This window comes from Pongo abelii, chromosome 8, assembly GCF_028885655.2.
Source record: "Pongo abelii isolate AG06213 chromosome 8, NHGRI_mPonAbe1-v2.0_pri, whole genome shotgun sequence".
Taxonomy (NCBI): domain Eukaryota; kingdom Metazoa; phylum Chordata; class Mammalia; order Primates; family Hominidae; genus Pongo; species Pongo abelii.
Genome location: NC_071993.2, coordinates 235,928 through 250,013, shown reverse-complemented (window position 1 = coordinate 250,013; position 14,086 = coordinate 235,928). Strand labels below are relative to the sequence as shown.

The following is a 14,086-nucleotide window of genomic DNA, read 5'->3' as shown; positions in this document are numbered from 1 at the left end:
GGAAGGCAGGTAAGACATCAATTCCTAAAGCTCAAAATATTTTCTACCTTTTTATTTTTTATTTTTGTAGAGACAGGGTCTTGCCATCTTGCCCAGGCTGGTCTTGAACTCCTGGGCTCAAGCAATCCTCCTGCCTCGGCCTCCCAAAGTGCTGGGATTACAGGCGGGAGCCACGGCGCCCGGCCAATATTTTCTACCTTTAAAGCAAAATCTCAGAGGAAGTACTTTAAAACTTAACAGAAAAAAATGTACATATACTACTATATAGTTTAATATGACATTCCTTAAAGTTGTGATAGTTATTCTGAAAAATTATTTTCAAGTTATTTTGAAAAATTGCCTTTCATTTTAAAGAGTCATCATCAATGAAAATGTTCATTCTGATGAATGAAATTCAAAAATGTAAATATTTCTAATCTCATGTAGCTTATGTCAAAATGTCTATGTCCAAAACAGACAAAACAAAAAAATCTAACCGCCTGCTATAGAACTGTTCACTGCAGAAAAGAAATATGACATGACGGGGTACTCTCCACACTTCATATTGCTATGTACAGATTTGTTACTTCTTGATCATTCAACTTGAAAGAATGAACCACAGTAAAATATGTTTTGGGATATTCTGAAAGATTCCCTGAGCAGGACTCACCCTCTCCTTCATGCGGGAGACAATGAATCTCAGGTATGTGCCCATCTCCTGTTTGTTTGTATTCTTCTTCTTAATGCTCTATTGGAAAAAAAAGAATAAAAAAATGGTACAAAATCTGATCATTCTTATGTCTATATTCATGTAAAAGACATATATGAAACACTTAGATAGTATGCAAAGAGTTTATTAAAAGATGCTCTTTTTCCAACATATCTGACAGAGAGAAATCTTTGACATTTGCATAAAAAAACAGCATCTAATGTAACAAGGTGAGAATTTTAAAATATTATGTTGTGCCTGATATAATATCCTTACAGGATTATATATTTTTTCTTTTCTTGGTATTTTAAAACTTAATTTTTAGATAAACAAATAATAGACATAAGGGAGAATCGCTTATTTTACAAACAATATCAATGGCTAAAGTCCTTTGAGGGAACATCTTAAATTAGCAATAATGAATGGTGAATTTCAATACAACATTATTCTTTGTTTAAAAGGTAATTTTAAAAATCTGTGTCACTTACTTTGTACAGCGCAGCTGCATACTAACATCTCCATTTCTTAGCATCATGGATCTACTCAGTAATAACTCCAATTCTTAGTCTAGCCTGCAAGCTAATTAGGTTCCTCAATTTATTGCACCAAAAAAAGTCTAACTTCACATGAAGAAAATATAGGATTCTACACATGTTATTTCTAAACAGCTAGGAAACAAGGACAAGTGTGCCTATTTCCTTAGTTAAAGTCCCTGATATTACAACAGCCTAAAGGAAGCAAAGGCAAAACTCCAGGCACGCGAACATCATCAGTTCATACTGCAGAGGAAATGAGTGGGTGTGGCCACTATTTTAATAGATGCTTTAACTTTTTCAGGTCACTAGATGATGATTCTCTGCCCAATGGTATAATTCTTCCTAAAAGAACTGTAAGCATAGGAAGTCACTTCTGTACACTAAATACAGTAGAGGAAAGGACAAATATTTCTCACATAACTGAGAACTTTTAGCTAGGGCTTCAGTGAATTGATTATACGTGTGTACACTGTTTATATACACATAAAATATCTAAATAACAAGTGGAAACACATTTTATTAGTGAGAAACTAAACTGAATTTCATTTACCTCATGTCTGCACTGCACCTTCCTGACCCCACTTCTCACCTAGGGTCTCTGGCAACGCAGTCAGTGCTCTCTCCTTATGCCACTTTGTGGCCTGTGCCCACAGCTGCTCCGTTTACGCCAATTACAGAGCAGTTCTTCTCAACCCTGGCCTTGCATCAGAGATATGGACTAAACTTTTATACAACGCGGCTGGGCTTCACTCGCTGAGCATCTGGGTTGTGATTTCTGGAGGCAGGGCCTGTGATTTGTATTTGCTTGTTCATTTGTTTATTCCTCAGGTCACTGATGCATGGCCAAGACAGAGTGCCCATGGCATAGATATGGAATATAAAGTGCAATGAAATTTCCTGAGCCCCGGGTTTATAATCTTTTTTTCTGGTGGGGGCGGGGGGAGAGAAATTGATATAACTTGAGAATTCTCTTTTTGAAAACTAACAGAAGAACTTAACTGAATTTAAAATGAGTGACACAGCCACATGAAGGAGGATATGAAGAACTCACGTAATTTATTAGCACAGTATTTGGCCATATGCACTGTTTAGAGATAAAACTTTAAACAAACACTGAACTCTAGTTATTAAGTTTGTTTAATCAGCAGCATTGGTTAGCAACTCTTTAAAAAACTTTGTAAAAATTTTAATCGGCAAAATGAAATTATATATACTTAATGGTGTACAATCTGATGTTTTGAAATACGTGCAATGGCGAAATAGAGCTAATTGGTTTTTGTAGTGAGAACACTTAAAACCACTCTCATTTTTAACAAGATCCCCGGTGCTTTTCACACACACACATTTGCGAAATACTAGCAGGCACCTCTTGTACACTAGACTACAGTAAAAAATGATCCTCCATTTTTGCATTCAGCATGTCTCACAGGAATGCAGAAGGCGCGCTCTCTCCCTGGATCTGAAGCACAATCAGCTACTTACTAGTATGGACATCCTTCAGTGCACTGCTTTCTGTACTAAATAAGCAGTTTGATGAACCGTCAGATACAGGGAAGAGAAAACATAAGAAGGCTGGAGATTGCTATGTTGTTCTTGGCGCTTATAAAATGTACATTCTTCTTAAAAGGAGAATAAAAACACATGCTTCTAGCTACATGGCCTTCTCTCATGCCAACTCAAACTCTGGGTGCACTATTAAAACTGATTTCAAATATCAATGTCATTAAAGTTTGAATTTATTTAAATTCAGACATAATAGCAATCTACACCAGGTTAGAAGTCTTGTAATACTATCAGTGGGGTTATGGTTCCTTTAATAGGAAACATATTATTCAAAGGAAAGATACAACCAACACTGTTAGGTAGCGCTGAAATATAATTTTAATATTCACTAAATATCATGCACAGCCTTCCATCAATTCAACAGGGCAGGAATCCCTTCCCCTCTGGATCTTAGCTCTAGGCTCTGTGGTCCCTTGAGTAGTGACAGTGGGAGAGGAGGCCTGAGCCCTGCTGACCAGCCTGGCTCCATCCAGCACAAGGCCTCTTGCTTCTGTTTCAAGGCACTGTGTGCTGCCTTATGTGCAGGAGTTGTTGTTGTTGTTGTTGTTTCCTTTCTGCGCTTTCACCTCTCTTGTTTCTAACTCTTTAGAAAATAAAGCCATCCACTGTTTCTATATGGGCAAAGATAATGCACTGCTAGAATCAGAATTTTATATCAGAATTAATATCACTATAGCTAAAACATCTTAACTAGATTGTTCTTACTTTGAAATGGTAGTACGGAAGTTTAGGTAACACTTGTTCATGTAATTACCCAGTTTAAATAAAGGTCTATATTCAGGTTCTATCTTTTTAAATAGAGAATTAACATAAATTGTGGATATTACACGCTCTCATAAACTTGGTTCTATCTGTTTAAACATTTTTAAATGAATTGCTAATTTGGTGTAACCATGTGCAAGCAACATTTCCTTATTTTTGGAAAGACAGAATGCATACAGTTCATGCTGAGTGCCTTAATTTCACAAAACTAAATGGTATAATAGAGGATGAAAGTCTGATTTTGTCTGTTTAAATTTGCTTAGAACTAGTTTGCTAGAGTATCTGTCTCCTTCTGAGTGCAATCAAAAGTGGTAATCTGCGCCTGGAAAAATGAGTGAGTAAAGCATGACAGGAAACAAAGTCATCTGGGTAGGGCCCACCCCATCTTCTCAACTCTGATGAAACTTCCAGAATTCTTTGAAGATATTACCTTCATAACTACCCCAGGAATGTCTTCTACCTCATTTTAACAGAGCACCATTCAGGTTCAGGTATGCTACTTAAGTGTTCATTACGTTAGAACCACCTGGGAACCCTTTAAGAAACATCAACATCTACTTCTATGAAGTTCTAAACAGGCCAAACTCATCCCTCATGGAAAATAATCAGAGGAATGGTTGTCTGGGGAGAGGACGTGGCAGCTGGGATCTACTGGCCCAGGGACAAGAGCGAGCTTCCCCGTAGCTTGATGGGACTTGGGCTGCACCAGTGCTCGCCCTTGTCCGTTCTTCAAACGGCACACCTAAGACTTGTGCGTGTCAGTGTGTATGTGAATTTTACCTCCAAGGAAAAAGCCCACCAATGTCTTAGGTGCCGCCCCCAGAAATTCTGATGCAATCGGCTGTGGGATGGCGTCTAGGCATTCACAGCCCTAAAAGCCCCCAGAGGTTTCTGATAGGTGTGATTAAGAGCACTGCCCCAACTTCCTAAGAGACCTCATCATATAAACACGGACGAGCACACGCTGGTGCTGCAGCCCTGATTTTAACCTTTGCTGGTGTGCTGAGAAGATGTAAAGTGGTGTATCTTCAAATGCTCTTTTAAAGGGATCTTGAGGTTAACCTGAGTTTTTATTTTGAACCCTAACGTATCAGCTCTAGGATGGTCTCAATCTACTTAATTGCATAAAGAGGAATACTTCTTTCATTTATATGCTAAGGGTGCTATGGGAGTTATGTTTTAAGTATTTGGGTTGGTTTTCTCTTCAGTTATCATAGTTAGAAACGTCAATGATTTGGGCTGTATAGAAGGACCTACCAAAAGGAATTTCACAGTCAAAGGAGATTATTTTGTTGAAAGCTTCTATGTTCCTTTTATTTACTTGTTGCCCCATCCACCTTTTTGGTGATAAATGAGGGATCTATTCCAGACACCATGAAGCGCTTCTCAAGCACTGCTCTGTGATGGGCCTCACACTACCCAAGGGAAGGCCACAGAGGCTGACAGAAGCTGCTCCCAGATTCACAGGCTGAGGAGCTTTCTCGGTGAACTGACACAAACAAAAAAGAGGACTCTTGACAGAACCAAAATCCCTCCCAGTGATTTGCAGGAACAAAACATTTGCTGTAAGATGCTTTCACATTTGATAAACTTGAGGGTTTTCTTTCCAAGACTTTCCAGTTATAATTTAGAGACTTGGTATTTCACAAAAGAAATCAACAGGACATTGCACATTCTGTCCCAGGGCTGTACAAGGAGATTTCTGGGGATTTCTGAGGTAACAAGCTGTGGAGCGACTTTCTGTGACGTTCACACTGAAGTGCTTCAGCTGGTACCTGTCAGCCAGACCAAAACATTTTCAATGACTTGAGAAAAAGCTACAACTAAGAAAGAGGTAGCTTCTGAAGTAAACTAAGCAGATAGCTCTTGACAAGGTCAGAAAAACATAAAAACAATGCTTTATAATATGTACAGATTATTTCTGATCCAATTCTTTCTCAGGCTTCGAAGAATTATTCTTATTCTCTATTTGCAGGCCTGAGGATTCTTCAACCAAGGCCTCCCTGTAACAGGGTCCAGGTCAGAATCCAGAGTTCGTATCACCTGGTGGCATATGGGAGTGATTGTGGTTAAGTTTTACAAATAATCAAGAAAGAAACATTCTATGAGATGGCAAAGTTGTTGTATTTAAAAGTGACAGTAATCACATGCCTGAAGCAGTGTTGTAGATGTTTGTGTAAGAACTAAAGCAGATGTTGGGGCTGCCTCCTTTAAGAAAAAATAACAGAAAATTTGAACATCTTGAACAAGGGATTCTTAAGCCAGTTGTAAGTAACTGCCAGGCTACACTGAATCAGATGACTCTAGGTAGAAACCACAGACAAACCATGGTGCCCTTCGGTGTTTCTGCCTGGAAGACACTATTGGCCACTCCTGATCTTGTCCAAGTTTATCCATAGCTGATTATTGATAATGATGCCCAAGGATCATTACTTAAAGGAGAATTCAGGACTAAATACCTTTATTAGTACAGAATTTTCAGCTCTTTATAGAGATACAGTTTTTCAGTCATAGAAACCTATTTTGGCAGAAAATGAACTTGTGGAGATCTTGGTCATTTTGGTTCACTGACTATCCAAAAGCAGGAAAGAAGTGCAAAATTGGAAATCTAGACTTCTTTTTTCAGACATATTTATCTATGCAGCTAGAGTTCACCTCAGCCAAGTCCCCATGTCTATGATTAAATGAGACAAGGGCTTCAAACTTTCTTGGGTGTTCCCAATACCCAGAATATTCTTTACACAACAAACTAGACCAAAAGTCAACAAACATTTTGTGTAAAGGGCCAGATAGCAAATATTTTAGGCTTTGTGACCATGTGGTTGGTCTCTGTCTCAACTACTTAAAGCAATCGTGAATAATGCATACATCACATGAGTGTGGCTGTGTTCTGATAAAACTTTTGGATACTAAAATTTGAATTTTTTATAATTTTCATGTCACAAAGTATTATTTCTCGTCATTTTTCTTCAACAATCTAAAAACGTAAAAGCCATTCTTAGCTCACGGGCAGTACAAATACACGGGTTGACCCCTAGAGGGACTAAGTTTTGTGAAAGCAGGGTCCATAATGTCAATTTTAGCTGTGCATAGCATCTGGCACATAGTAAACGTTCGATACGTATCAGTTGAATCGAACTGGTGCCACTCATTACTGTCTTCATTGCCTACTAGAGAAACTATTCCATGCAGCTAAACTCAAGAATATGAGGACCCATCTAAAATGTGAAGCAGTTATACCCAAGTCTGTGTCAGCATATTCTGACCAACATAAATAATTTTATTTCTGATGTATGAACCATTTTATTGCCAGATGACACTGAAATATCAATTGCTGACTTCTAACTATCAAGAATAATGTCACCAACAGCTCACTGAAGTATTAGTGAGCATAGCCACCTACAGCACTTACTGGAAATGTAGATTCCTGAGCCTTACCCCCAGAGCCTGTCTGGGGTGGAACCCTGGAGGCTGTGGTTTTTTTTTTTGAGACTGAGTCTCGCTCTGTCGTCCAGGCTGGAGTGCAGTGGTACGATCTCAACTCACTACAACCTCCGCCTCCAGGGTTCAAGCAATCTTTCTGCCTCAGCCTCCTGAGTGGCTGGGACTACAGGCACGCACCACCATGCCGGGCTAATTTTTGTATTTTTAGTAGAGACGGAGTTTCACCACATTGGCCAGGATGGTCTTGAACTCCTGACCTCATGATCCGCCCGCCTCGGCCTCCCACAGTGCTGGGATTACAGGCGTGAGCCACCGCGCTCGGTGGGAGACTGTGTTTTAAACAAGCACACCAGGTGATTCCTGTACAGGTGGCCTCTAGATCTTATTTGGAGAAATACTAATCTACACATAAATTACCTGTATCATTTTAGGGATTAAACAGCTCCTAAATCTCCTCTATAATTGTAATAGCAGAAAACAAAAGAATCAAAATAAATTATCTTAGATAAAATTCTCTTAAAATTTATTTTGATTCTTTTGTGTTCTGCGATTATAATCATAGAGGAGATCTAGGAGCTGTTTTTTTTATTTATTTTGATTCTATGTTGTTACAGAAATCAAGACACTCTGTAATATCCTCTAGGCCCACTTGCAACAATGGAATATAAAGGAATTACACATAATTTATAAGAAGTCCCAATAATTGAGAAGTTAAAAGTGAAGCTGATCCAGCAGAAGTGGTGATGAGTTACCCTGTCCTGCCACTTCTCCCTTCAAACCACTAAGACTCAAGTAGCCCATCAATGAAAATCATTTTCTAAAACTATTTTCTAAAAATATACTCCTGTTCGATTTTTTTCACTCCCAGTACTGACACACTGAAATCGCCTACCTATTAGACCTGAAGAACAGTACATCACACTAATTGCTAGTATTAATGGTAGAAAACTCGACCTACCCACTTCTGTCTATGGAATGAATCACATTAAACTACACAGGATTCCACAGAGCTGCATCCTAACTCCCACAGATTATCTGCCAACAGGTTTTTGCACTTTAGCTTCTGAGAGTAGTTTTTTTAACTTATAAGAAGTTTAAAAACCTCCTCTAAGCTATCACAAATATGCCTTATTACAGGTAAAAGTAGGAACTCAAGATAAATGCAAACTACTAAGAACGTCTCGAGGTGGATTCTTAGAGCATCCTGGCAAACAAGACTCCAGTCACAGGCCACTCCTTAGTCAATAAGTTAGTCCTGTAGAATTACTAACGCACAAGAATTGTTCATCCAGATTTACAAAATGCCACTGAATGCCACTGTGGCTGTATCTATATTTATTAATTTTTACAAGGCCAACTCTTTCTTCTCTAAAGGAAGATAACAAATTTTGACTAAGATCAAGAGTTCACATGATATGAGCAGCTTTGTAGCAGCCAGTCTACTACTGGGCTGACTTAGTAACTATGAAAGCATCTCTCAAATATAGTCTACAAAACAAACCATGATAGAAAAAACATGTAGTATTTCTAAATCCACTATGCCCACAGGTTCACTCACACACACACACACACACACACACACACACACAACTGCTAAAATAGTATTTATCTACAGAGAGAAGGGTGCTATGCATGTCAGAAATTTTATCATTCAATATTAATGCACTTTTTCTGGTAACTTTAAGCCCCTCGGTGGCTTGCTATATGACTTAGGAATAGGAAAGGGAAGTGAGAAAAATTTTATGGAACACAGGTTTGGTATCTACTTGTTCCTTTCCCCTTCTACATAACACTAGTCTCTAAAGGAAGAACAAGACTGAACGGCAGAGGCAGAATGCGTTCCTCAGCGAAATAAATCTTTGCATTCTTTTCAGAAAATAACTTAAATGTCTCTGTCTTCAGGTCGAGGCATGAATATTACTTGTTCTTTGATTAACGGGGCTGACATCTAGCCAATGTAAGTACTACCTACCTTCCCACTCCCTCTCATCCCTTCTGCACTGCAGAGGTAGCACAAGGAAACTGTGTGTACTTTGTAAGTATTTTCCATTCATCAACTTTGGAAACACTGAGTGAGCTTTCCATTTAACCTACATTAAGTTGTAAGCATCCTGATATAGGAAACACCCCAACTATCACCTTCTCAATCCCTTAGAGTGAAAATAAAAGATAAACTTCAAATAAGATTCTAAACAAACCACCAAAAGATAGATCACAAAGGCCAAATACACCAACATACAAAACATTTCACAGTCATATCCCTTCTGATCATAACCACTGTTAAATTCACCACAGGAAGGTAATACAGAAAATTATATGAGCTTTTTTTCTTCTTCTTTGGGCCTAGGTAACAATACATAGGATTTTATAGTTTTATATTGTAGATCCAATTTTTAAAATCCTCTGGCTTTATCAGTGTTCCCATTATTTTTTCCTCTGATTAAGCTTGTGGTGAACTGCAAATTTGCCTTATAAAAGTGCCTGGCTCTGACACAATCTTTCTAAAATTAATTTTCTACTTTTGTTAGTATAAAATTATAAGTTGTCTTAAAAATTGTAAAAATATTTGATTAATGTTCATTAGTTGTTTTCAATACTATGTCTACTATTTAAGAAAATAATGGCTTCAATTTCTACTTATTTAAAAATCAAATCTCCATCTAGATTTGTTAATATGTATCTTGAAGGTGTAAAGGTACTTACATTTGGGGTGAAAATATTAATAAATTTCCCACACTAAAAGATGGCTGATCAGAAAGCAAGAGCAGTTATAGCTTCATAGATACATAAGGAATTTATGTTCAAAGTATTTTCATTCAGCATTTGATCCCATTTTTCATTCTAAACATTATATGTGCATTCTCTTCACTGTTGGAATTTAAACAGACTGTACTGCCTACATACCCAAAAGCATGAAAACTATATCCAGAAACAAATTTCTCTAATTTCAACTGAGAGATTTCATCATGATTTTTTTTTTAACTATCTCAACAAAAAGTTACAGTACAAATGGCTCAAACATAACCTACCCAGACCTAAGTCAACACTGACATGCCAGTCTGTACCCAATTGATAAAGCTCCAGGTGGACTCCCAATGGTGAGTTTTTAAAAAGTACATGAGGCTTAACATTCCAAGTTAAAATTTAATTTTAAATGCTTTCTATAGACTCCTATGAGTCTATTTTTAAAGTATTAACTTTCCTGCAAAACATGTATCATTCTGAGTATTTTTAAAAGGGCAGGAGCAAATAAATTTTAGGAATAGTTCCTACTAACGTGGAAGAACCACCAAATAGCTCTTCTGGCTTAAGAACATGAGTCAGAGAATTAAGTGCTGCAAATTTGGGAAAGCTTTTTGGATTAGATGTAGAACCAAAGTATTTTGAAATTAGTAATAAAATTCTTCCACATAGATTCTTCTTTATTTCCTCATCTGCATTTTCTTGTGTTTCTACATCTTGTTAAGTGGGCTGATTTTGATTCACCCTACAATTTGTACATTAACATAAAATTTAAAACTTGTGATCCTTAAACAGAGAAAAATGCCACCTGAAACATTTGTAGGGGATGAGTCTTTTCCAGTTTTTAAAGACATACTGGAATAATATGTCACCTCTGTATTACCTTGACTTATTTGTCTTTTGTGACTTAATTTGATCCTTTTATTTCAAAGTGGGATGTACACCAAAGTTTGTTAATGATATAAAGAATAGTAATATGAAATGTTAATATTATAAAGCAATTGTAAAAATCCAAGACAAAACTCTTTGGAGGGATTTCAGTGGAGCAGTATTCCATTTCAGCGGGCCAAGTATGGAAAAGAAAACACGTGGCTCACTGTGATTTTCCCATTTACTCACTTTCTCTGTAACTCACTTACTGTAAAAGCACATCATACAAAATTTAAAGCCCTAGATTCTATTTCCTAATGATAATTTTAGTCCAAATATGAAAACTGCATTTATCTGAATTTAAATAGGGGCAATAACATGAATCCACAACTCCTCTAAGTTATGAAATCAAAATTCATTTATGTAAGAAACATGCACATATTAAAGAGGAGGAAATAGGGGCCTACTTTCAAACCATGTCTGCAAATTCTTAACCTAAAAAGTGCCAATTGTTTTAGGAAAAAAATCTACACTTTGTTTTGCTATAGAGTTTTTAAAAAAGCTATTCTGCTGACTTTTTTATGAGGCATTAGAGCAAAAGCAACACTATCAGATATTATAGCCACTAATCTGTGCAGGGCAGTGTTTGCTATAGAATCTGCTGTGTATACTAGGGAGAGGAAGGGTGGGGAGTCAAGTAGTTATATGCTTCTTTAAGAACTCTCCAAGTCACAACTCTGGTGTAATGGGGAGACAAATGCCAGGCACTCTCAAGAGATCAGTATTTTATACCTAAAGATGCTTTCTTGGAGTGGTATAGGCATGTAGAACATGAATGTTCTAAAACTGCACTATCTAACATGGTAGCCACAAGCCCCATGTGGCAAATTGAAATCCAGTTCTTCAGTCTACAAGTCACATTCAAGGGCTCCACAGACACACAAGGTCAGTGGCTCACACTGCACAGCACAGAGACCCTTTCCACCACCAAAGAAGCTCTCGAACAGCCCTGCTCTACAAGGCAGTGTGCCAGCCCAGCAGGCTGGCTGCCCAGGGGCTTCTTATGACAGACTGCCTTGCCCATGAATTACAGTATCATGATTTTCACCAGTAGGCTTGCAAGTCAGCAAGCATGGGGCACACGGACACATACACACGTCCAAGCACACGTCTGTCTCTAACCATGCCTTCAAAGTATAAAATGACTTTGTAATTTGGGAACTATATATATGAAAATGAAGCAAAATTAAAATGAGACAGCCAGTATGGTGGCACATGCCTCTAATCCCAGCACTTTGGGAGGCCAAGGCAGGAGGGTCACTTGAACTCTGGAATTCAAGATCAGCCAGGGCAATACAGCAAGACCCTGTCACCAGAAAAAAATTTAAAAATGAGCCACAGATACTGGTGTGCACCTATAGTCCTAGCTACTCAGAAGCTGAGGCAGGAGGAGGCTGGCTTGAGCCCAGGAGGTTGAGGCTGCAGTGAGCCATGATTGTGCCACTGCACTCCAGCCTGGGTGACAGAACAAGATCCTGCCTAAAAACAAACACACAAAAAACAAAAAAAAAACCCAAAAAACAACAACAAAAAATTCATCTTATCAAATAGGCAACAAAAAATTGACAAATAGTTTCATGTGCTGTTGATGTACATGGGTATAATATTCTGAAGAACAAGTCTGATTTTTATCAAAAATTTAAACGTGTACACTATCCTTTAAACCTAAAAATCCCATGTTAATAAACTTATCCTACCAAAGGTGTTCAGACAGAATTACATAAATGTATATAATTTTCTATCTTAAAAAAATGCAATGGACTATATTGTGTTTTAAAAGTATATCTTTTTTGTAAACAAAATCTTAAAAGCACTTTTCACAAAAGAGTATGATTTTCTCATTTTTTTTCCTGGAAAATTCATGGCTATTTCAGGAAAATAAAATTCAAATAAAACAAAATATAAACTTCAGTTTCATGCAGAAATAAATGATAATGAGAAGACTCCTCCTCAGAAGTTGGAAATGTGGCATGATTTCCAGGATAGCATTTGCATGTCACCTTTGACCGGTGTTTCCATACCAAACAGCGGAAATGATGAACACCTGCTACATGGGGAACTGGTCACATAAGTTACAGCATGCCCTCTCAAATCATAACAGGTGCCAAAAAAAGGTCATTCTGGGATACTGTCGAGTACATACACACTAGCCACATCCAGTAATTAATGTAAAGTCATGTGGACACAGATACAAACAAAATGACACACACACCAACACAGGAAGAAGTCTGTGAGAATATTACCTACTATGGAATATGGTTTCTGGGAATTTTGTTTTTCTTATCCTATTCTATATTATTTGAATTTTTTATAGCAAATTTTAGAATCTCTTTTCTAAAACTTAATGAGAGAGATCTCAGTAAAAGTGTGAAACTGGACAGTATTTAAATCTTTCTCAAAGCAAAATCTAATCTGATATTAATAAGCTACTTTTCAATAATAATCTACTGTGTCCATAAAGCAAAAGTTTATTTTTTAGAAAGGCAGACATTCCGAAGAACTATTCTCAGGGTTATAAGATTCTAGAGATTATGAAAAGTCACAAAATTATTTTTGAGAAAAATGCCTATTACTGTCCTGTTAAAATATTTCAGAAATAGATACATAACATAAAGCTGCTTGAGCTGAATTAAATCTGTTAACACAGGTGACAGCTAGGAGACAGAACACCTGTTCTCAGTGACTTTTTCAACACTGTAAGGGAGAGAAAGGAATGTAGAGTGAATAGTATTCCAATCACTGCAAACTCTTAGAAAAGGGCTTCTTTTCATTGGCAGTTTTAGGTAGTAATGGTTAGCTTCCATTTATTATTTTTACCGTATGGAAATTTGGGTATGGCACCTTATCTTCAACATTCTTTATCAACATATCTAATTAATCCATATTTTTCCAAACATTAAAAAAAAAAAAACAGAGTAGAAAGTTATTCTGATTCGGAACCACAGTTCTTGAGTTTCTGTCTATAGACTCTAGGTTCTCTTAGTCCATGATTACTTAAATCTGGTCACTCTCCTAAAAAACGGCTTTACTCAAAGTTTTGACACTATATTTAAAATTTAAAATAAATCAACCAATAACTTCACCTTAAAGATATGAAAAACTCCATTACAATTTCAAGATTATTATTACCCTTCTCAAAGGAAAAGAATTGTTAGCACTTATCTTTTTCTTGAATACCATAAAACAACAGAATGGATCTAAAAGGAGTAACTATTTCTTTGGAAAATTTAAAGCTCAAGATAAAACTCTCCATCCTCACCCTAGAAAACAGGGTTTTTGAGCCTTAGCAGGGAGTAGCTCACATACCATAAAATGAATGAAAAATTCAAATTTTTATTGACAGCATCATTTCAGTAAGCACAATTATATAGCAGTATAAACATATCTAGATTGACAAAGGCAAAAAGAAAGGAAAAGAGAA

The 14,086-nt window shown here is 37.1% G+C and overlaps 1 protein-coding gene across 1 annotated transcript in view; it reads right to left on the bottom strand.

The window, feature by feature from the left end:
• Positions 1-14,086, bottom strand: part of ZMYND11 (zinc finger MYND-type containing 11) — a gene marked incomplete at its 5' end in the record, with an annotated part of 72,862 nt that overhangs the window by 17,684 nt on the left and 41,092 nt on the right. Inside the window, 1 exon segment of the mRNA NM_001132948.1 lies at positions 650-727. Within this exon segment, the coding sequence (NP_001126420.1) occupies positions 650-727 (78 nt within the window).